The 22680-nt window shown below is 42.5% G+C and overlaps 1 protein-coding gene across 1 annotated transcript in view; it reads right to left on the reverse strand.

The window, feature by feature from the left end:
• Positions 1-446: 446 nt before the first annotated feature.
• Positions 447-22680, reverse strand: part of LOC124594644 — a 41449-nt gene continuing 19215 nt past the window's right edge. The window contains exons 3-4 of the mRNA XM_047133012.1: positions 14414-14548; positions 447-829 (exon numbers count right to left, since the gene is read on the reverse strand). Coding sequence (XP_046988968.1) covers positions 447-829; positions 14414-14548 — 518 coding nt within the window. The remainder of the gene's footprint in view (positions 830-14413; positions 14549-22680) is intronic.

Consider the following 22680-nt stretch of genomic DNA (forward strand, 5'->3'; position numbering starts at 1 on the left):
CACTGAGGATGACACGGCGGTCGGATGGTCCTGGTAGGCCACTCGAGGCCTGAAAATGGAGTGAGTGTGTTGTCGCAACATTACACTACCACTTTTACTTGAAAAAAATGATGAAGTCGGTCGAGTATCCCTGAGTGCGGGTAACACTGTCCCACATTTCTTATGGTACCACAGCAACAGGCGTGATCTACTTTGTTTTATTTTTTTAACTGACGGAAAAATCTTTCACAACACAGTACTAAAAAGTGCCACTATGCTTTCTTGCCACATATAAAAATACAGGTAATAGTTGGGCCAAAGTAACCACATATTACGGAACAATCGACTAGGCAACTGGTGATGCAAAGTGTAGACGAATGAAGACGGAACAGAGAGGCGTGTATTGCGGCAGACGGTGGATTTGGTACAACAAGGTGTGGGGGGAGCGGCGCGCCGCCCGCCCACGCTCAGTGGGCGTAGAAGGAGCCGAAGGGCGTGCGCGTGTAGCCGTCCTTGGACTTGGGGTGGTGCGGGTTGAAGGAGCCCCCGCGCTTGCTGTGCGGGTTGGGCCGCTGCGGCACGCCGCCGTGGTTGAGCGGGTGCCCGCGGAACGGCGGCTGCGGCACCAGCTCCAGCCGCACGTTGCGGTCCTTGCGCCACGTCGCGACGCCCAGCGTCTCGGGCTGCAGCAGCACGTCGCACTTCTCCGGGAAGAGCTCGCGCGCGTGGTCGTAGTTGGCGCTGAGCGCCAGGTCCAGCGAGTCGCGCGGCACGCCGATCTGCCGGAAGCGGCGCATCTGCCGCACGCTGCTCAGCGTCTGGTGCGCCGTCAGCCGCGCGCCCACCGCCTCTGCAACGCCGGGATACTGTACTGTACTGTACGATACTGTACTAGCTGGCTGCGTTACGGGCGGGTATCGTAAGGCTCTAATTAACACTAGGGCATTGTGGCGCTCGGGCCTAGATAATGGAAAGCCACACACTTATGAAAAGAACACGTATAACGTTTCCTGGTAAAACAGGCATTATAGCTATGCAATTACAATTTTATATATATATATATATATATATATATATATATATATATATATATATATATATATACTGATTACGACTGTGGACTCTGAATAATAAAAGAATAGTGACTTTTTTTTGTACTTCAGATAGCCCACTGGTTGCAATGGATTTTATAGTCGAATTGACCATGCTTTCGACTCCAGAACCAAGGGAGTCTTCATCAGAATTTATATTAGCAAAATAAGGTGGATACAAAGTTAGTCAGTAATAAGAAAAATACAGGACAGTAATAATTAATATTCGTACATAAAGATGTACTTACATACGTAAAACATTGAGCATTGCAGCTCTCGTTATACAATTTTAACACCAAAAAGGCCACGTCACATAATAAAACATCCTACATAAAATTTTTACTGCCATTTCTAGTTAAAAATTAAAGATTGCCGCTAAGGGCTGCTTGTGTATACTAAAACAGGTGACATCAGACTGGGTGGCGCGTGCGCCGGCTGTACTACGATGTGGACAAGAGGTGTCACGCCATCTAGTGATGAAAATTGGTAACACCTGCCTTACGTGATGGAAAGGTTACAGCAGTTTGTATAGTAGATGTGTCTACAACTTTTAAACATGTTATAGTGTGAAGACATATTATAATTTAAAAGCAGTAAGAAATTATGATTTTTTTCTCAGTAATTTGTTACAGTAAAATACAGTAACTGATTAAACTGCAATAAGAGTGTGGGGAGGAAAACAACATTTCAGAAAAAACACGAGGAAAAATTGACATAGATGAAAATATCTTTTAAGAATCCTTCAGTAAAGTAAGTAAAAATTCTTGTTACGCAACTGCAACTGTTCATTAAGAATAAGGTTATCACTGAGAGAGGAGTGTTTGAATATTTCCATTTCCTGAAGAACATCAAGTCTACGACCTTTTTTCACTTTGTGCAGAATATTAATTTCATTAATTTCCTAGGTTTGTGGCCTCTGATCAGCAAATGATCAGCGAAAGAAGAATTATGAATGTTAGTGCCTTGTTTCCCCAATAGATGCTCTTTATATCTGACTGAAAAAGCTCGCCCTGTTTGTCCTTTATAATATGAAGGACATGTGTCGCAAATGATTTTATAGACTCCTGAATGTAACAAAGGGGAACATACTCATTTTAAATTATGAAGGAGATTAGTTTTCAGGTCATTATTAGTGGAGAATGTAACATTGCACTTATATCTGTTTTTAAGGAGGCGTTGGATTCTGTAAGAGATGGGCCCTAAAAACGGAATGCAAAAATATTTCTTTTCTTGCTGTTCGGTATTGGAGAAACCGAGAGTGGTAACTCTGTTGCTAGTTTTCTGCTTGAAGGTATCATCTACTATAGTGGGTTCGTATCCATTATTGACTGCGATAGTTTTAATCAAATTTATCTCAGCATTGAGGTTTTCAACAGATAAGGGCGTAGAAACAGCTCTGTGTATAGAGGAATGAAAAAAGGCATTTTTGTGAGTTTGTGGGTGTGTAGAACTAGCTGGTACGATTTGATCTGTGCAAGTTTCTCTTCGGTAAATGTTGAAAGAAATTTTATTGTCGATTAAAGTTAAAGTTAAATCCAGATAGTTTAACTGACGGTGTTCATTTTCTAGTTCAACTGTAAAACTGATTTTCTCGTGAAGTTCATTGAAATCTTAACTATATTGTCTATGCCGTTAATAGGTCCTTTGTAAAGAATCAAAATGTCATCGACGTATCGGGAATATGAAAGGATGCCTAAGGTTGCAGCTGAGAAATTTTTAAAAACTTTTTCTCCTAAGGAGTTAATGGAGATGTCTGCAAGGACACCAGCTAGTGGGTTACCCATAGCTAGACCATCAGGTTGCTGATACAGTTGTCCGTTAAATTCGAAATAATTATATTTCACTACAATTTGAATGAAATTTATGAAATCGGTAACTTGCTCAACAGAGATTTCTTTTTTGAAGAAACGTCAATTATTTTCTACTATATTCAGCGTTTCCCTCACGGGTACGTTCGTATTAAGGTTTTTAATTTCAAGTGAAAATATTTTTGTATCTAGATCACAATGCAAGTCTTTAATTTTTTGAACAAGAATTTGACTATTAGGGACCGAATAATTGTTCTGGAAAACGCATGAGTTTTTTAATTTATCGTGTAAAAATTTTGCAAGGTCTGGACTGTCTGATGCCACCTGTTTCAGTATACACAAGCAGCCCTTAGCGGCAATCTTTAATTTTTAACTAGAAATGACAGTAAAACTTTTACGTAGGATGTTTTATTATGTGACGTGGCCTTTTTGGTGTTAAAATTGTGTAACGAGAGCTGCAATGCTCAACGTTTTACGTATGTAAGTACATATGTATATACGAATATTAATTATTACTGTCCTGTATTTTTCTTATTAAAGACTATCATTGTATCCCCCTTATTTAGGTAATGTAAATTCTGATGAGGACTCCCTTAGTTTAGGAGTCGAAAGCATGGTCAATTCGACTATAAAATCCATTCCAACCAGTGGGCTGTCTGTACTACAAAAAAATATTTTCACGGTTGCTGCACACAGCTATGTTTAAAATTGTAAGAATAGTGACAATTATGTTACATTTTGTATTTGTAAAGGATTCAGTAGTGGATTTGTGAAATAATATCTGTGTCGGCGAGTTCTGAAACCGCCACAGAAAAGAATTAATAAAGAAAAACTCAAAGATTTCATGACAATCGGCCATTGTATAAATAGTAGTGTAAGAATAATAATTTCGCTGTCGTCTTCTTGGAGTCACGTAGAGAGAAGGAACCTGTGACGCTATGTCTAACGCATAAGTAGCTTTCATTTGTCAACACTGTAAGCTGTGCGCCATTATAATGAAAGATATGTGAACTTCTTATTATTCGAGTTTTAAATATAGTTATTTAATAAGAATTCGTGTGGTATTTTACCCACTTATTTAAGACATTTTCATCTTTTAGGTAGTGTCCGCGGTGCAGACCTGCGACGCGGCCGAGCGAGCCTCCGCCGCGGCGGATTCAAATCTGATGATAAGGGCAATCATACCGCAATAAGCGGTCACGTAAAAAGTGAATTTATAATTATTTCTTACAGAAGTTCGAAATCGGAGTACAAAGCAGCAGTTTTTAAGTTGTGTTTCACAGGCCGACACGGGCTGCTAATATTGTAAACTTTAACAGTGTCAAAGTTAAAATACTTTCATGTTTCAAAAGGAAACCTTGCTATGAAAAAATTCTGGACTGGTAAAAGTTATGGAAAAATCATTTTCTGTTTAATAATGATAGTCTCATGCTCTAGTGTTAGCCGTAGCACTGATTAATAATTAATGTTGACAAAAAATCCACTGCAAGGTTTGAGATTCTTTAAGCATTTCATAAGGTAACTTCATTATTTTTGATAACAGAAATAATTTCGGAACATTTTTACAGTAGTTGTAGCAGAGATGCATATGTTGTGCATTCTACTGAGTTGCAGTAACAAAACTGTTCATTTAATAAGAAGCCAGTTCCAGTATTATAATAATTAATCTCATTTGTTCGCAACATACAATTAACCAATGTAAACCAGTGCACAGAAAAACAGTGGAGCGAGAAACACGGCAGGTGCCATAACCCGATTTCCCAGAAACTTCGCTCAGTGGAAGAGGAATCAACCGAATACGAGTCTCGGCATATCCCTAGATACTCGACTGTTTCCGAGAAAACGCACGCTGATATCAGCTGAAAAAATTGTGGCACAGTAGCTAGCGTCGCGACCTCCTAGTTTCGCTTCCCATGTTCGAAACCCAGTTAGTGTTATTATTTACTTTATTTTATTACATTTCTATGATATATCTGACCATGTCTATAGAAGGTTACTAGACCAATATTTTTTGCCAAAAGTTTTAATCTTTTTTTAAAATTGTCATATTCTTACAATTCATTCTTATATCAATTATTAGAGATGCAAAACAGCCTACAGCAGCAACCAAAAACTCACGTTATGCTGACCCATACGCAAAACTTGACACACGTGAAGGAGAGCGGGACTTATATCGACTCGCTGAAGCAACACATCGCAATTCAGATGATGTTTATCAGTTCTACTGAGTCGATGATGAGACCAGTAATGTGCTAGTTGACTTGAAGGAGGCCAGAGAACGATGGCGCAGCTACTTCAAGAAGATCTCAACAGAGTTATTACACTTAGTCGAGAAACGTCATCAGAAAGCCAAGCCGCTGCACCCAGCATTCCTGGATCTCAAAAAGGCCTGTGGTCTGGTGCCACACAGTCTCATCTGACTAAAGTGCGCGTCATTTATGTTGGCGGCCGAGTTTAGGTTCGTTCTGCGCATCTGACGTCACAAAACACAGTCAGCCAATGAACAGAGAACGACGTTGCCACATCTCGACTGCAGTGTAGAGCATGGACGAGAGTCTTCAGTTTTAGAAATGTTCAGTCATAAATAAAGTAATAGAAAAAAAGCAATGTCTTGATAGTAGACATTCTTTTATAGAAAGTTTGGAAAAAGCATTCTTTATACCAATTGCTTCATATTCTATCAATTAATTAAACCAAACAAGCAATAAGACTCCTAATTCAGGCGATAGCAAGGAAAGGTGTTTGTATCACTTTCACGAACCGCTTTTTCGCGATAAAGAACAGCGGTAATTGTTTATTTCCTATTGTACTTCGACGAAGCGTGAGTAATTCATAGTCATACCAACAGTGTTTGTCAGTATTTTGCGTGACGTGTTATAGTCCTCGTGGCGTTATGCAGTCAGATGAGGTGTGTTAGCGTAACGGTTAAGGTGTTGGGCTGCTACACGAAACGTTATGAGTTCAAACCTTGTGCGGTGCTTAATATTTTCATTATTTAAAAACAATATCGAAGTGCCTTACGTCACGAATTATATTCGTTTGAATGCAATTTTTTGAAATTTCTAGTGCTTTGTCTCTTCATTAACCCTTTCGCTGCTGCAGACACGTGCTCGCCGCATTCCGCGCTGTGCGCGATTTTGTCATCACTGCACTGTTCGCCTGTGCGGACACATGGTGTTCCCACTGCTTTGACAAAAACTATTTGGCCCAAAAATTTGATTTTTACACGTCTTCTTGACTGATACCTTCCCGCCATAAATGACTTAATTTTGTTTCGATGTTCAGCGCAGTTATTATGCAGCATCAAATGTAGTAAACCATTGCACGAAATTTTGAAGAGTGCAGGCGAGCAGTGCAGTGACAAAATCGCGCACAGCGCGGAATGCAGGGAGCACGTCTTTGTAGCAGCGAAAGGGTTAATGCGGCCGTGGTGGCTTTACTTCATGAACTGCGCGCTCCCTCCTAAACGTAAGCTTGCGAACTGTGCTCTACTATGGCGCTGCTTCTCTTGGCGCGTGCGTCGTGTGCAACTGGCAACGCAGCAATCTCCCGCGTCTAGGCGGGCATGCGCGAGCCGCCAAGATAAAAGACTTGAACTATAGCACTTCGACAGCATGACGTGCCGGAGCAGCTTATTAACTGGGTGCAGTTACTTTACGCACATCCGAGAAGTTACGACCGTACAACCTCAGGACTATAAGAGCACTTCCCCATCACAGTCGGCGTCCATCAATGTTCTGCATTATCACCACTTCTGTTCATTCCCGTAACGGACACCGTGACAACTGACCTGCACCTGCACCTGCACCGGCCATTACCATGGACCCTATCATGCTGACAAAGTGATGCTGGCAGCAGAAAACAAGCTCGATCTGCAGAGCCTAACTCAAGAATTGAGTTAACGGTTGGCGCAACACGGTTTGCGCCTTAATGTGAAGAAAACCGAGTACGTGACATCAGACAGACATGAAATGGGAACCATCACGATTAATGGTGAAGATCTGACTCGTGTGAGTAAGTTGAGGTACCTTGGTTCCACGATCACAGTTGACGGCCAACTCGCCGAAGAGGTCAACAGCAGAACTCAGGCAGCCTGGATGAAGTGGCGAACAACATCCGGAGTCACTTGCGACCGCAGGATTAAAGATAATTTAAAATCAATAATCTGTCGCACTGTCATCCGATCAGTCGATTTGTATGGTTGTGAGTGCTGGCCGACTACAGCTGAGACAGAACGCCGCCTAAGTGTAATGGAAACGAAGATGCTAAGGTGGACAGCAGGCTTCACTAGGTTAGATCACGTTTCTGATGACAGCATTAGGAAACAGTTTGGTGTTGCACTGATCCAAAACAAGCGTGAGAGTCCTCTTCGATGGTTTGGGCATGTTTTACGGGCTGGTGATTATTGCCAAGGCGGGTTACACACTTGAAGTCGTCGTCAGTAGAACCAAAGGACGCCCTAAGCAACGTTGGGCTGATACAATTCATAAAGATCTTAAATACGTGAACATCCACCCAGATGCAGCCCGTGATAGAGCGAAATGGAGACAACGGACCCGTGTAGCGGACCCCGCAGGCACGTGGGACAAACGCTGAAGGAAGAGAAGAGATCAATTATTACATTAATTCTTACAGTTCATTCTTACGCCTATTCTACAGGAAGATTGGTGCGATACCTTGCATAATACCGATAAGAGAAACATTCCAAACATAGAAATTCCGAACGCCATAAGCATCGCCGCGAAGGCAGGTTTCCTTCAGGATCATTTCTCTGTGTGAAGCTCATTCGCAAAAGAAACGTTAATACTGCTGAAGATTGGCAATAATTTCGTGGCAATTCATGCGTAACGGATCAGTTTATCGAACTCTGGCACTTGCAATTTCTTATGAATCACCGAAAACAATTTCAAACAATTTTCTCATTCATTTATTGCTTTTCTCTTCTTTTTTCTAAATTCATTCACCAGACAACATTATTTCAGTATGAACTGGAAAACATTCGTGGTATAATCTTCTACAACATGCGTAAATAAATGAAAAACAAAAATAAACACTCATTGCGGAACTATGAAGCTGTGACGTTAGCGACTGTGCAAACATTTCAGACAAAAGTTTTCCTCTTTAAAAGGCTCTTACAGAACCTTGCAAACTTTGATCGTCATTTCGTCAGAAACGGTCGAGTATCTACTGGTAAGCCGAGTCCCGTGTTTGCTTATTTTGGCTCTTCTACCAGTGAGCTAAGTTTCTGGCCAATCGGGCTATGGCTCTTGCCGTTTTCTCCTTGTGAACAATGTTGAGATTTTTACACTTGGATATTTGCTGGAGGATGGGAAGCCACTGCTGGAGTAGTATTTGTGGAATCCGAAAGAGGTATATATATATATATCAAAAAAAGTTTTGCGTCATCTCGGTTCTGAGAGTTTCAGAACCTGTACAGAAAAGTGGAATAGAGATTAACATAAACATCATTTCCGCGCTTTTTATTGCTCATGAATACCACACATTACATGTTGTACCACCATTCAGCGATACCTTCAGAGGTGGTGGTCCAGATTGCTGTACACACCGGTACCTCTAATACCTAGTAGTACGTCCTCTTGCACTGACGCATGCCTGTATTCGTCGTGACATATTACCTACAAGTTCATCAAGGCACTGCTGGTCTACATTATGCAACTACTCATCGGCGATTCGGCGCGGATCACTCAGAGTGGTTGGTGGGTCACGTCGTCCGTAAACAGCCCTTTTCATTCTATCCCAGACATGTCTGGAGAACATGCTGGTCACTCTAGTCGAGCGATGTCGTTATCGTGAAGGAAGTCATTCACAAGACGTCCACGATGAGGGCGCGACTTGTCGTCCATGAAGACGAATGCTGTCGACGTGGTTGCAGTATCGGTCGGAGGATGGAATTAACACATCGTACAGCCGTTCCGACGTCTTCCATGAGCACCTTCGGCGTACTCGGCCGCACATAATGTCACCCCAAAACAGCAGAAACCTCCACCTTGCTGCACTCGCCGGACAGTGTGTCTAAGGCGTTCAGGCTGATCGGACTGCCTCCAAACACGTCTCCAACGATTGTCTGGTTGAAGGCATATGCGACACTCAACCGTGAAGAGACAGTGATGCCAATCCTAAGCGCTCCGTTCGGCAAGTTGGTGGGTCCATCTGTACGGCGCTGCATGCTGTCGTGGTTGCAAAGATGGTCCTCGCCATGGACATCTGGAGTGAAGTTGCGCATCATGCAGCAGTTTGAGTCGTAACACGACGTCCTGTGGCTGCACGAAAAGCATAATTCAACATGGTGGCGTTGCTGTCAGGGTTCCTCTGAGTCATAATCCGTAGGTAGCGGTCATCCACTGCAGTAGTAGGCCTTGGGCGGCCCGGGCGGGGCATCTCATCGACAGTTCTTGTCTCTCTGTGTCTCATCCACATCCGAACAACATTGCATTCGTTCACTCCAAGACGACTGGACACTTCCCTTGTTGAGAGCCCTTCCTGGCACAAAGTAACAATGCGGAGGCGATCGAACCGCGGTATTGACGGTACAGGCATGGTTGAACTACAGACAACACGAGCCGTGTACCTCCTTCCTGATGGAATGACTGGAACTGCTCGGCTGTCGGACCCCCTCCGTCTAATAGGCGCTTCTCATGCATGGTTGTTTACATCTTTTGGTGGGTTTAGTAAGGGACTGTGTCTGTGATGCAATATCCAGTCAACGGTTATGTTCAGGAGTTCTGGGAACGGGGGTGATGCAATTTTTTTGTATGTGTATATATATATATATATATATATATATGATGATTTGATAAAACATTTCTAATCTAATAACTATTACGTGACTACAATATACATTTTGTGTTTGCCTGCAGTAATATTTGTCTGCTATGCTTTTGACAGGTGATGAATGCAATGTATTTTGAAATGGCAAAAGATATTTTATGTAAAATGATAAAAATTTAACAAGTTACAAATTTTTGCTTTAATTGTACTGTTAAACCTTGCTTTTTGCCAAATGTCATAAATCTAGGTCAACGGAAAGCACGCTATAGGCTTTGATGCGTCAGATTTCGAGTATCAAAATATGTGACTTAAAGGCTTAAATTGTTTACACCTCCAAGGGATCATAGACTTTAATATGGCATAAATTTGAACTTGATACGTTCGCCTGTTCCTGAGAAAAAGGATTCTCAGCAGTCAGGAAAAACATATCGACAACAAAGCGAACCTATAACGGTTCCGTTTTTCGCAGGTTGGGGCATGGAACCCTAAAAAGTTTGTTTCGTGATTTTTCTGTTTCGTGAATGGTGCGGCAATTGACACATTGTGGACGGCAGTCTTCGCTTGTCGGGGCAGTATCGCAACCACCTGCCGTTGCAGGCAACATTCGCCCAGCAGCCGAAGGGAGAAGAGACCGACAATCGTATTGCACTTGCTGAATCAGTTTTAAAACCAAAAACAAAGGGTACTTGTAAGAACAAAATGTAGTATATTGTATTGCACGCTGTAAAGAAAAAAAATTCAGTTCATGTTGAGCTCTGGCTATGTAAAGATCAATGTATTGCATTGCTTCAGTCCTTGTCTATGAAATTTACATATGATCAGTATTCCACAAATGTTTTGTAAGTGCTGGAAGGTGTATAGTGTCCGTGAAAAAGAAAAACTGTTGAAACATGTTGCAGTCTTCGCTTGTCGGGGCAGTATCGCAACCACCTGCCGTTGCAGGCAACATTCGCCCAGCAGCCGAAGGGAGAAGAGACCGACAATCGTATTGCACTTGCTGAATCAGTTTTAAAACCAAAAACAAAGGGTACTTGTAAGAACAAAATGTAGTATATTGTATTGCACGCTGTAAAGAAAAAAAATTCAGTTCATGTTGAGGTCTGGCTATGTAAAGATCAATGTATTGCATTGCTTCAGTCCTTGTCTATGAAATTTACATATGATCAGTATTCCACAAATGTTTTGTAAGTGCTGGAAGGTGTATAGTGTCCGTGAAAAAGAAAAACTGTTGAAACATGTTGCAGTTAACATGGTGGTTGCTGCCGATAATTAAACGAAAGTAGCCTTTTTCAGCTGTAGCTATAGGTGATTGGAGTGTGAGTGGAGGAGAAAGAATTAATTTTGAGATAAATTTCGGAGCAAGTACCTAAACTAAAAGTAATCTTTGGTTGTTGAAACTGCGTGCGACGTAAGAGAAACTAATACAGACTGTTACCAGCTAGCAAATGCGAAAAGGAGCTGATCGAAAGTACAGCGTGAGTCTAAACTGTCAGGTAAAATGTTGTTCAGTTACTTTTCTGTGACGTTCAAGAGCCGAATAGTTAAAGCGGGAACAAAAAAGGTAATGGCAGGCTCTCCGGATTATTGGCTATCTGTTGTTGTTGAAACACACGCAGCTCTTAGCCAGATCGTTGTTGAGAAGAAAAGATTATCACAAAAAGCTTCTGCATTGATTGTATGTTTGAATATATCTTGCCCAGTCATTCAGAGAAGAGCATATAAAGTATTACAACGGTAATTTCTGGTACGAATTATGTATGAGTTACTTAACTGCGCTTCCCATAGCTATGCAGAAACGAAGGTTATTTATGGTACAATTGAAAGAAAAATAGCCCTCGGTCACTATTTTTAACAAATTTACCTGGCTTCAACACTGCTAAGAGTGTCTTCCTCAGAATTTAAATCAAATAATGGTCTATTTTCTATAACATGGTCACAGAAAAATGACTAAAAACGTACGATAGAGTATAAGTACGGAATCATCGTGAACGACTGGCAGTACTTATATGTCATTTATAAAATAATAAATATGCCAAAAGGGCATTAGTCACAAAGATATTGAAGATAAAGAAAACTGTGATGGCGAGCCACTAAGGGCTGCTCGTTACTTACGCGGTTACAGATTGCAAACGGACTGGGGTGCCCGCGTTAACAGATGCGGCCAGGTGAACATGGCACTACAACGAGCGCGCCATCTAGTAGCCGTAGATACAATTAATCTACTTCACATTGAAATATGGGCAGAAATGATTATAAACAAACAGTATTTAGTACATAATGGAAAGCAATGTTTGTTTGATAGTAGCATACAACATAACATTTTGTCTACATCAAAGCTTATAACAGTAAGATAAAACATGAAAACATCATTATGAAAACGTAGATAGGACTGAATGACAACTTGTAGAAAGCAATATTGACGTGAAATGCAGCCAAGAAACGTTTGATAATTGAAAAACATAGGACTACCTTATAAGGAAAAGAACATTTCGGCAACCTGCACGAGGAGACCCTAAGTCAGATATCGAGTAACGCCTTTATACCGTTGAAAAAATTTTTGTTACGTAGCTGTAGCTGTTCGTTAAGGATGAGGCTATCATTTCTAGCAAATTGCTTGAAAATCTCTAAATCTTCTAGAATTTCTAGCCTACGCCCTTTCTTTTCGGTGTGCAAAATGTTGCTATCGCAGATGGCTTTAGGTGAATGACCTGCAATGAGAAGATGGTCGGCAAAAGACGAATTTTGGGAGCTAGTGCCATTTTTTCGTAGCAAGTGTTCTTTATATCTGGTAGTGAAGGCACGTCCTGTTTGTCCTATACAGTAAGAGGAGCAAGTATCGCAGACAATTTTGTAGACACCAGAATTTTCTAAGGGGGAACGCATAGAATATCTTACTGTTATAAGCTTTGATGTAGACAAAATGTTATGTTGTATACTTCTATCAGACAAACAGTGCTGTCTATTATGTACCGAATACCATTTATTTATATAATCATTTCTGCCCATATTTCAATGTGAAGTAGACTAATTGTATCTACGGCTACTAGATGGCGCGCTCGTTGCAGTGCCATGTTCACCTGGCCGCATTTGTTAACGCGGGCACCCCAGTCCGTTTGCAATCTGTAACCGCGTAAGTAACGAGCAGCCCTTAGTGGCTCGCCATCACAGTTTTCTTTATCTTCAATATCTTTGTGACTAATGCCCTTTTGGCATATTTATTATTTTATAACTGACACATTAGTACTGCCAGTCGTTCACGATGATTCCGTACTTATACTCTATCGTACGTTTTCAGTCATAATTCTGTGACCATGTTATAGAATGTAGAATATTGTTTGATTTAAATTCTGAGGAAGACACTCTTAGCAGTGTTGAAACCAGGTAAATTTGTTAAAAATAGTGACCGAGGGCTGTTTTTCTTTCAATTGTAACTATCCACAGTCTCTGAACGTGCAGCCATGTACAAAATTTTGTTATCTATGGTACGTACCGGGTGATCAAAAAGTCAGCATAAATTTGAAAACTTAATGAACCACGGAATAATGCAGATAGAGAGGTAAAAATTGACACACATGCTTGGAATGATATGGGGTTTTATTAGAACCACCCCATATTGCTAGACGCGTGAAAGATCTCTTGCGCGCGTCGTTTGGTGATGATCGTGTGTTCAGCCGCCTCTTTCGTCATGCTTGGCCTCCCAGGTCCCCAAACTTCAGTCCGTACGATTATTGGCTTTGGGGTTACCTGAAGTCGCAAGTGTATCGTGATCGACCGACATCTCTAGGAATGCTGAAAGACAACATCCGACGCCAATGCCTCACCATAACTCCGGACATGCTTTACAGTGCTGTTCACAACATTATTACTCGACTACAGCCATTGTTGAGGAATGATGGAGGACATATTGAGCATTTCCTGTAAAGAACATCATCTTTCCTTTGTCTTACTTTGTTATGCTAATTATTGCTATTCTGATCAGATGAAGCGCCATCTGTCGGACATTTTTTGAACTTTTGTATTTTTTTTTTTTTTTTTGTTCTAATAAAACCCCATGTCATTCCAAGCATGTGTGTCAGTCAATTTGTACCTCTCTATCTACATTATTCCGTGATTTATTCAGTTTTCAAATTTATACTGACTTTTTGATCACCCGGTATAACAACGTGGAGTGCACTATTCTGCTGCGCCCATTTTCAATAAGCTACCACAAGAACTCAAAAATCTTAGCAGTAGCCCAAACCCTTTTAAGTCCAAACTGAAGAGTTTCCTCATGGCTCACTCCATCTATTCTGTCGAGGAGCTCCTGGAAGAGCTGAAAAATTAAGCAAGTTCCAGTGTTACATTGTTGATTTTCTTTATTTAAACTTACGAATTGTCGCCTGAATACGTTTCTTGTATTTCATTTTATCTGTTTCTACTATCGTGTTATAATTTCATGTATTGACTCGTTCCATGACCATGGAGACTTCTCCTTAATTTGGTCCCACGGAACAATAAATAAATAAATAAACAAGATGTCTACAAGGAGGACAAACATTCACGTATGCCTTTTCTAAATCTATGAAAACTAATTTTTCTCTAAATTTTTCCAAAATCTGTCGTACAGTGGTAATGTGATCTAACATTATCTACCAGCTTTAAACTTATAAACGACAATATATTACATAGTGTCCACAGTGGCGTATTAGCAGCACATCCGTTCACCTGGCTGATACTGTGTGAGACTTCTAGGTTAACGTGCCTCACCTGGGATGGTGGGCAACGAGTCCGGGTGGACCCTGCGGGGCGGCGCCGGCACCCACACGCCCTCGGTGCCCATGTCCGGCAGCACGCGCCGGTTACGCACCTCGCGCGACGGCCACTTCGCCATCGCCTCTACGTCTGCACAACACAACACGATGCATTAGTCACTTTCCTGCCAGGAAACTGTTCTCGAAACACAATAAACTCACTGGGCAAAAATTGTAGTCTCCTGGTATGTGTAAACTATAAGTCACTTTATCCTACACAGGGGTTTGAGTATTATAGGTACAAACAAAAGGGAGTAGACAACAATGAAAGAAGCAAATAATGCTAATAAACATAGACCCGGAAAGCAATGGTTTCCATGATACAAAGTATGTACAAGTGCAGTCATGTGCAAGCTAATCGGCTGTCTGGATGGATTTCCCTGTGGTGAAAGAGTACTGATTTACGAGGGTATTTCGGAAAGTAAAGATACACCGTACGCCAGAGGAACAGAAGAGTTTTGGCGAGCAAGTTGGCAACACTGGTGTTAACCTTGGAACGTTAGCTTTCTCCTCGCGGTCGTTCGGCAGTTGAACGTTGCTTCTGGTTGGAGCAGGTGGTGTTTAAAATGGCTGCGCCGATTCAGAATCCCGCCAAATGCGAAGTGCGCTCTGTCATACATTTTCTTCATAAAAAGGTCAGCGAGCAGTGGATATGCAGAAAGAAATTGTTTCTGTCTATGGGAACATTATGAATCGACAAAATGTAACGAAATGGTGTAAGGTAGGGCCGATGTTCATGACGAACAAAGAACAGGTCGGCCATCTGTGATTTCTGATGCGCTTCTTCAGAGAACGGAGGAAGCAATTCGTGCGAATAGACGTCTCACGTTGAAAGAATTGCTCCAGATCATACCGGACATGTCAACGACAACTCTTTATGACGTTGTGACTGTCAAGTTAGGGTACAGGAAATTGTGTGCACGCTGGGTTCCAAAACTGTTAACGGAAGAACACAAAAAGAAAAGGGTGGGCTTTGCACTCGACTTCCTCACACGCTATGCTGAAGCAGGTGATGAGTTCCTTGATCACATCGTGGCAGGTGACGAGACGTGGGTTTATCACCATGCACCTGAATCCAAGCAACAATCAATGCAATGGCGCCATTCGAATTCACCAAAAGCCAAGAAATGCAAAACGTCGATTTCAGCGAAGAAAATCACGGCTTCTGTTTTTTGGGACAGACAAGGCATTCTTCTGTTGGAATTTATGCCTCCTGGAACGACAATTAATGCTGCTGTATGTTGCCAGACTTTGAAATGTCATTGAAGGGCAATTCAAAACAAACGCAAGGGAATGTTGACAAGGGGAGTCCGCTTGCTTCGTGACAACGCTCGCCCTCACACAGCGCTCGTAACCAAAGCACTACTCAAACAATTCAAATGGGATGTATTGGACCATCCGCCATACAGCCTGGACCTTGCGCCCACCGACTTCTATGTCTCCCGTTACTTGAAGTCACATCTTGGTGGAAAATCATTCTACGACGATGAAGAGATCAAAGATGAAGTTGAAATGTGGTTCTGACAACAGGCAGCAACCTTCTATGGCTGTGGGAGACAAAAGCTTGTGCACTGACTTAACGCCGCGCGGGATTAGCCGAGCGGTTTAGGCACTGCAGTTATGGACTGTGCGGCTGATCCCGGCGGAGGTTCGAGTCCTCCCTCGGGCATGGGTGTGTGTGTTTGTCCTTAGGATAATTTAGGTTAAGTAGTGTGTAAGCTTAGGGACTGATGACCTTAGCAGTTAAGTCCCATAACATTTCACACACATTTGAACATTTGAACTGACTTAACAGATGTTTGAATAACGGGGGTAATTATGTCGAAAAATAAGAAATAATCCAATTAATAAGATGAAACTGAAGTTTTCTAAATAAATGCTTTATTTAAGGACTGCGAGCCATTGTGTATTTACTTGTCGAAATGCCCTCGTACACTCATGCCCATAAATTAGAAATGCAGAATGTGGTGCCACACAACGTGGCACTACACAAAACTGGCGCTAATTGCATAGGCACATAGGGAACACATGCGACACAGATCTGTAAGTCCACAGTATTGGCGATAAGTCGAGAAAACCTTCCCAAAACACATGTGCTACAAAACGCCCCTGTTTCCTGCGCATGCACCCCAACAACAATACCGTATATGATCACCATACACACGTACACAGGCCGCACAACGGGTTGGCATACTCTGGATCAGGTGGTCGAGCAGCAGCTGGGGTATAGCCTCCCATTCTTGCACCAGTGCCTGTCGGAACTCCTGAAGTCTCGTAGGGGTTTGAAGCATCCCAGACATGCTCGATGGGGTTTAGGTTTGTAGAACAGGAAGGCCACTCCATTCACCTGACATATTCTGTTTCAAGGAACTCCTCCACGATGGCAGCTCGGTGGGGCCGTGCATTATCATCCATCAGTAGGAAGGTGGGACCCACAGCACCCATGAAAAGGCGGACATACTGGTGTAAAATGACGTCCCGATACACCTACCCTCTTACAGTTCCTCTGTCAAAGACATGCAGGGGTGTACGTGCACCAATCATAATCACACTCCACACCATCAAATACGACATCCATGCAGGTCCCTTTCAAGTACATTAAGGGGTTGGTATCTGGTTCCTGGTTCACGCCAGATGAAAACCCGGCGAGAATCACTGTTCAGGCTATACCTGGACCCGTCCGTGAACATAACCTGGGACCACTGTTCCAATGACCACGTACTCTGTTCTTGACACCAGGCTTTACGGCCTCTCCAGTGGAATGCACCTTGCAGGTCTCCAGGCGAATAAACCATGCCTGTTCAATCGTCTGTAGACTGTGTGTCTGGAGACAACTGTTCCAGTGGCTGCAGTAAGGTCCTGAGAAAGGCTACTTGCAGTACTCGGTGGCCGTCTACGGCCACTGATGGTGAGATGTTTGTCTTCTTGTGGTGGTGTACACTGTGAACGTCCAGCACTGTAGCGCCTGGACACGTTTCCTGTCTGCTGGAATCGTTGCTATAATCTTGAGATCAGACTTTGTGGTATACGGAGGGCCCGTGCTACGACCTGTTGTGTCCGATCAGCCTCCAGTCGCCCTAGTATTCTACTCCTCATAACGTCATCAATATGTGTTCTTTGAGACATTTTCAACACAGTCACCGAGAGCACGTCTGAAAACGTCTACAACTTACTCGCTGCACCGTTCTCTGACATGCACCAACACCTCTGTGTATGTGGACTGCTGCCAGCGCCACCGTGCGACGACCGCAGGTCAGATGCACCGCACGGTCATACCCCGAGGTTATTTAAACCCACAAACCGCCCACCAGAGCGTTGTTTCTCCATATATCAGCATTACATGCGTGACAGTGCACACTTTCATTTGCCTATTCGAGAATATGAGTACGTAGCACGAATCCGCGACAGTAAATCTATCGGTCGTGACTCGCAAAAACCATGGCCTCCCAGTTACTGTTAGATTTTTTTGTGTGGGGTATATAAAAACCTTTGGAGTATTCCAGTCCTGTTTACAGTGTCAATCAACAACGGGAATGGATGGTTGTGAATGCATTCAGAACATGCCTGGGATTTTTGAAAGGCATCAATGATGACAGGGGTTGAAGACTGCTTTCACATGAACAGCGGCCATGTGGAGTGCTTGTTCTAATGTGTTTCTCCTCAACTACGTGTTTTCACTTTGGATCCTTGAGGGCTATTTTGTAATATGTTCATATTCTCTGAAATGCGTTGGTGCGTTGTGGACTGACTCGTCTCATTTTTACTACATTTCTTTGGTTCGATATTTGTACCTGAGACTTTTTCGATTAAATGCATCGTTGCTGATTATGAGCAGCCCCAGTGACTGTAACAATTAAGCTGTCGTTTTCCATTTTAAAATCCTCTCCACAGTGGTAGCAATAACATTTGAATCTTTCCGCAGCTGCGTGTGTGGGTCTCGTAATGAGCTGAGGAAGGAACAGGCGAGTTCCGGTGACTCCAGGGGAGGAGGTGGGGTCGAGCGGGCAGCGTCATTCCCTTTTCTAAGAAAAATGGTGCCAAGGGTCAGTGGGCCACATGTAGGGCAGGTCGCCCGCCATCTGTTTTCTTTAGGGCAGGCGCCCGACTGCCAGCAGTCACAAACTTCTTCTCCACCTTAAGATGTCGGTATGATCAGCAGTGCTGAAAAATGGACGTTTTTTACAAGCCAAATCTAATCGATCAGAGCACCGTTCTGTATAATTTTGTTTGCTGTGGATGACAGCAGCAGGATGACAAGTCTTTTTTCGTGGGAAGAGAGTTCCAATGATCAAAATAAATTGTGGCATATTGCTATATTATCTGGACAGGAAACTAAATTTTTTCCGTCAGTTACAGTCATAAAAAAACTAAAGAAGATAAAAGTATTTTCATTTGATAAATACAAACAAAATATTACAAAAGATTCCACTGCAGACGCAACAGTTTCTTCTTACTGTCATCTTGCATAATACATTTTTTATGAGACAGCTAGGCCTTCTCCTGATTGGAGATACTTTTGAATGCAGTCTGGCAGACTCCTTACCAAATTGTCCAGGAAAGTCTATGGGATATTGTCCCATACCTTCATAGCGGCCTCTATGATATGTGGATAAAAAAAATTGTAGTCAATGTGCCGATTTTTGGCACGATTGTGTTCCGGCCGCGAGTGTTAATGTCGATGTTGGCCTCGCCAGAGATACCGGGGGCGCCGAGTGGCCCTCTGACGACGAGGAGTGGAGGATTAGAAAGTACCGAGCGAGAAGGACAGAACGGCAGAGTGTTGGGGTCCGGATGGTCCGAATTGCGAATTAATAATTTTGGCACTCTATCTAAATGAACTGATGGTGAAACCGAGATGCTTGGGAATTCAACGCTGCTGTGGGAAGCCGTGGGCTCTTCAGTTGTATGCCAAGTGCAGCAGGCATGAAACTCCATCCTACGAACTGATTCTGCACCTGCACAACATAATACGTGCACGTTTGAACGCTTGCATTCAACATTCTGACCGTTACTTCGGTTATTAATGTACCAGCACTTCACATCTGCAATGGTTTATCTCGCGCTTCCATTAACCTATGAACATGCAAAGTTTATCACTTAAATTTGTTTAAATATGTTCCATAGACACATTTACGGCGAGCTGTGGCCGATGTCGTTTGTGGGTGTTTTGGCACGGCAGATAAACAAGACAGCGTGGGTCCAACCCGAACACGCTGTGTTGTAGCATGTTCGCCCACAATAAGGATGTCATGATATTGGAGAAGAAAGCAGTGGAATGCGGTACGTGTATTAAACTTCAGTGACTTCTGCGGTGTTCGTTTATTTAATTGTGTGGAGATTGAGCAGTAACTGTCACTTTTCAACGAAATTTACGATTGTGTAAAAGTGTGGCCAAAGCCGTATGGGAGTTGTCATAAAGTTATTATATTTCTAATTTGTGAACGTAATTTGCTGTTATCAGGATTACTCAACGGACAGATTTGAAATTGTCAGTTCTGCGCTGTAGTTCAGCGGGTTATAAATAATGGAATTTGACAGGTATGCTAACTGTGAGTTTTGGATGTGTTTTTATATCTGCGTATTAAATGAAAGTGAATTTTGAAGTTTGTATGGTACCTTTCTAGCATTACGAGTCTGTAAGTTTTTATTTGGAAGTGATGCTGTTTGCTACTGTCACTGGTCGACATTTTATTACCTGATTAGCAGTTATTTAACCAGCCTTTCTATGAAGTGTTTTAAGACTTGTTTCTCAGTGAACTATTATCAATAAATTACGTAAATCAGTAATGTTGTGTAAGCAGTTGTTGAAGGCACCCATCTCCATTAGCCAATGGACCATGGCCAGTTGGGAACGGGCAGTGATGTAACATTAGGGGACTAGAGGCTATTTGTTAACTTGTGGGAACGCAAATCCTAAATTAAAATTAATTCCGCACGTCACGTAGGGTGAGATCGGAGGAGGGGGAGGGGGGAATATTGCTTGCGAGGCTATATTCCAGTACGGCCGTCCTTTTCACGTGCCTCCATCTTGGATGCGACTTGTAATTTTCAAGTTGGAACGGGGTTATGAAATGAATCACACAGGTAAAAAACTACACAAGAAAAAAATGGTGTCTTTCGTATGAGCGTAGCATTCATACTCAAGTTATGACTAATGTTTCTTCCTGAGAGGTGATGACGTTGACACAAACTGAAAGCATTGAGATTGTCTTGGGATCGCGAGAGAGGAACACAGGTCTTGTTGACGATTTCAACCAACGTCACCCTGACAGACCTCCAAATACCCACAACGCGAAATTCCGTGAAACCGGCTCTGTAGCAGGAAAACCTAAAGCTGGACGATCGAAAATGGCTACACCAGTAATGCAAGGACAGCTCCGAGCCAGACACCTTATAGCGTGCATCCCACCGACACTAAACCACCGACATCTGCGACTTCTGTGTTGTCAAGGGAGAGCCCTTTGAAGGACAGGGAAGTCTGTTGTGTTTCGTGATGAAAGCAGTTTCTGCCTCGGTGCCAGTGATGGCCGCAATTGGTTAGGAGGATGACAGCTGAGGACCTGCGAACAACCTTTCTGCGTGCTACTCCTGGAGTTATGGTCTGGGGTTCGATTTCGTCTGACAGCAAAAACACTATCGTGGTTATCCCACGCACAGTGTCTACAATTTGTGTGTCAGTCTGGTGATTCGATCTGCCGTGGTGCCATTCGTGAATAACATTGCAGGAGATGTTTTGCAACAGGGTAACTCTCGCCCACATACCGCTGTTGTAACCCAACATGCTCTACAGTGTCAACGTATTGCCTTGGCCTGCTCGAGCACCAGATCTGTCTCCAAACGACCACACATCGGACGACAACTCCACCGTCATCCACGAACATCATTAACCGTTCCTATATTGACCGACCAAGTGCAAAGTGCATGGAACTCCATCCTCCGAACTGACTCGGCACCTGCACAACACAATACATGTACGTTTGGACGCTTACATTCAACATTCTGGCCGTTACTTCGGTTATTAATGTACCAGCACTTCACACATGCAATGGTTTATCTCGCGCTTCCATTAACCTATGAACAGGCAATGTTAACCACTTAAATATGTTATAAATATGTTACATAGACAAATTTATTCCTGAAAGTTCATTACTCAACATTAATTATTTTTTGGTGTCTCAATTTCTATCTCGTCAGTGTACATTCATGGGCGACAACACAGCGCCCTCCATCTAATGACAGCGTTCGAAAGCTCTGATCGCCTATTCTAACTATACATGGAATTTATTTCGCACGAGGTGCTCATACACCTCACTTTCTGGAACATCCTCATTTGTTCCGAAGTAAAATTTATCCAATAAGGCGCCTCTACAATCTCTATAGGTGTGCAACAGGATATAGTTCGATAACATTCCATTACCCCTGCTCTACTTTCGTTGACATGCAGGGTGAACCAGAACTCGGAATTAGCACATTGTCCGATCCCTCCCGACTCCTTTGGCCCACAGTGTCATATCTGGAATAAACATCATAGTTTACACCCGTTACTAAGACAGCCAAGGTAACATTTAATGACAGGCCGCTTACATCCTTCAAGGTAGCGAACATAACGTAGACATTACGGCCGCAAACATAAAGACACGCGAAATGCTTCAGTCATTTAGTGAAATCAAACTAGCGGGACAACCACGAGAATTAGGGAGTTTTGGGCGAAACAAACTAAAAGTACGCAGCCACATAATCAAAAAATAACACACACGAATTCCTCCAGAAAAAAAAACAAAAAAAGTAGATAGAATCGATTATTTAACTTGACCATATATCTTAAAGGGAGGCAGCGATACCAAAAAGCCTCCACTTTACCAAAGCTATAATCATTATCGGAAACGTCATATTCGAAAAAACAGCCAATATTTGTCAGAACCAAGGTTAGAAACATGACCACCAGTCGTTTCACTTGCAACAATTTGAGCTGTGCTCTTAGGTTTCTGTCTAGCTTCATCCTCGAAAAACACATCACATACGGAAAGAAATAGTCAACTGGTTATAAGGACCAACATTATAAATACGCTGACGGAAAAATATGGCAACAGCAAAAAGTCATTAATGTAAAGTAATGAAATTTCGGGGACACGTTTGTCTAGGTAACATTGCAAGATTACAGGTTAATATAACCGCGGGATAAACCATTGCAAATGTGAAATGCTGGTACATCAGTAACCGATG

The sequence above is a fragment of the Schistocerca americana genome, chromosome 2 (genome assembly GCF_021461395.2).
Source record: "Schistocerca americana isolate TAMUIC-IGC-003095 chromosome 2, iqSchAmer2.1, whole genome shotgun sequence".
NCBI classification, from domain to species: Eukaryota; Metazoa; Arthropoda; class Insecta; order Orthoptera; family Acrididae; genus Schistocerca; species Schistocerca americana.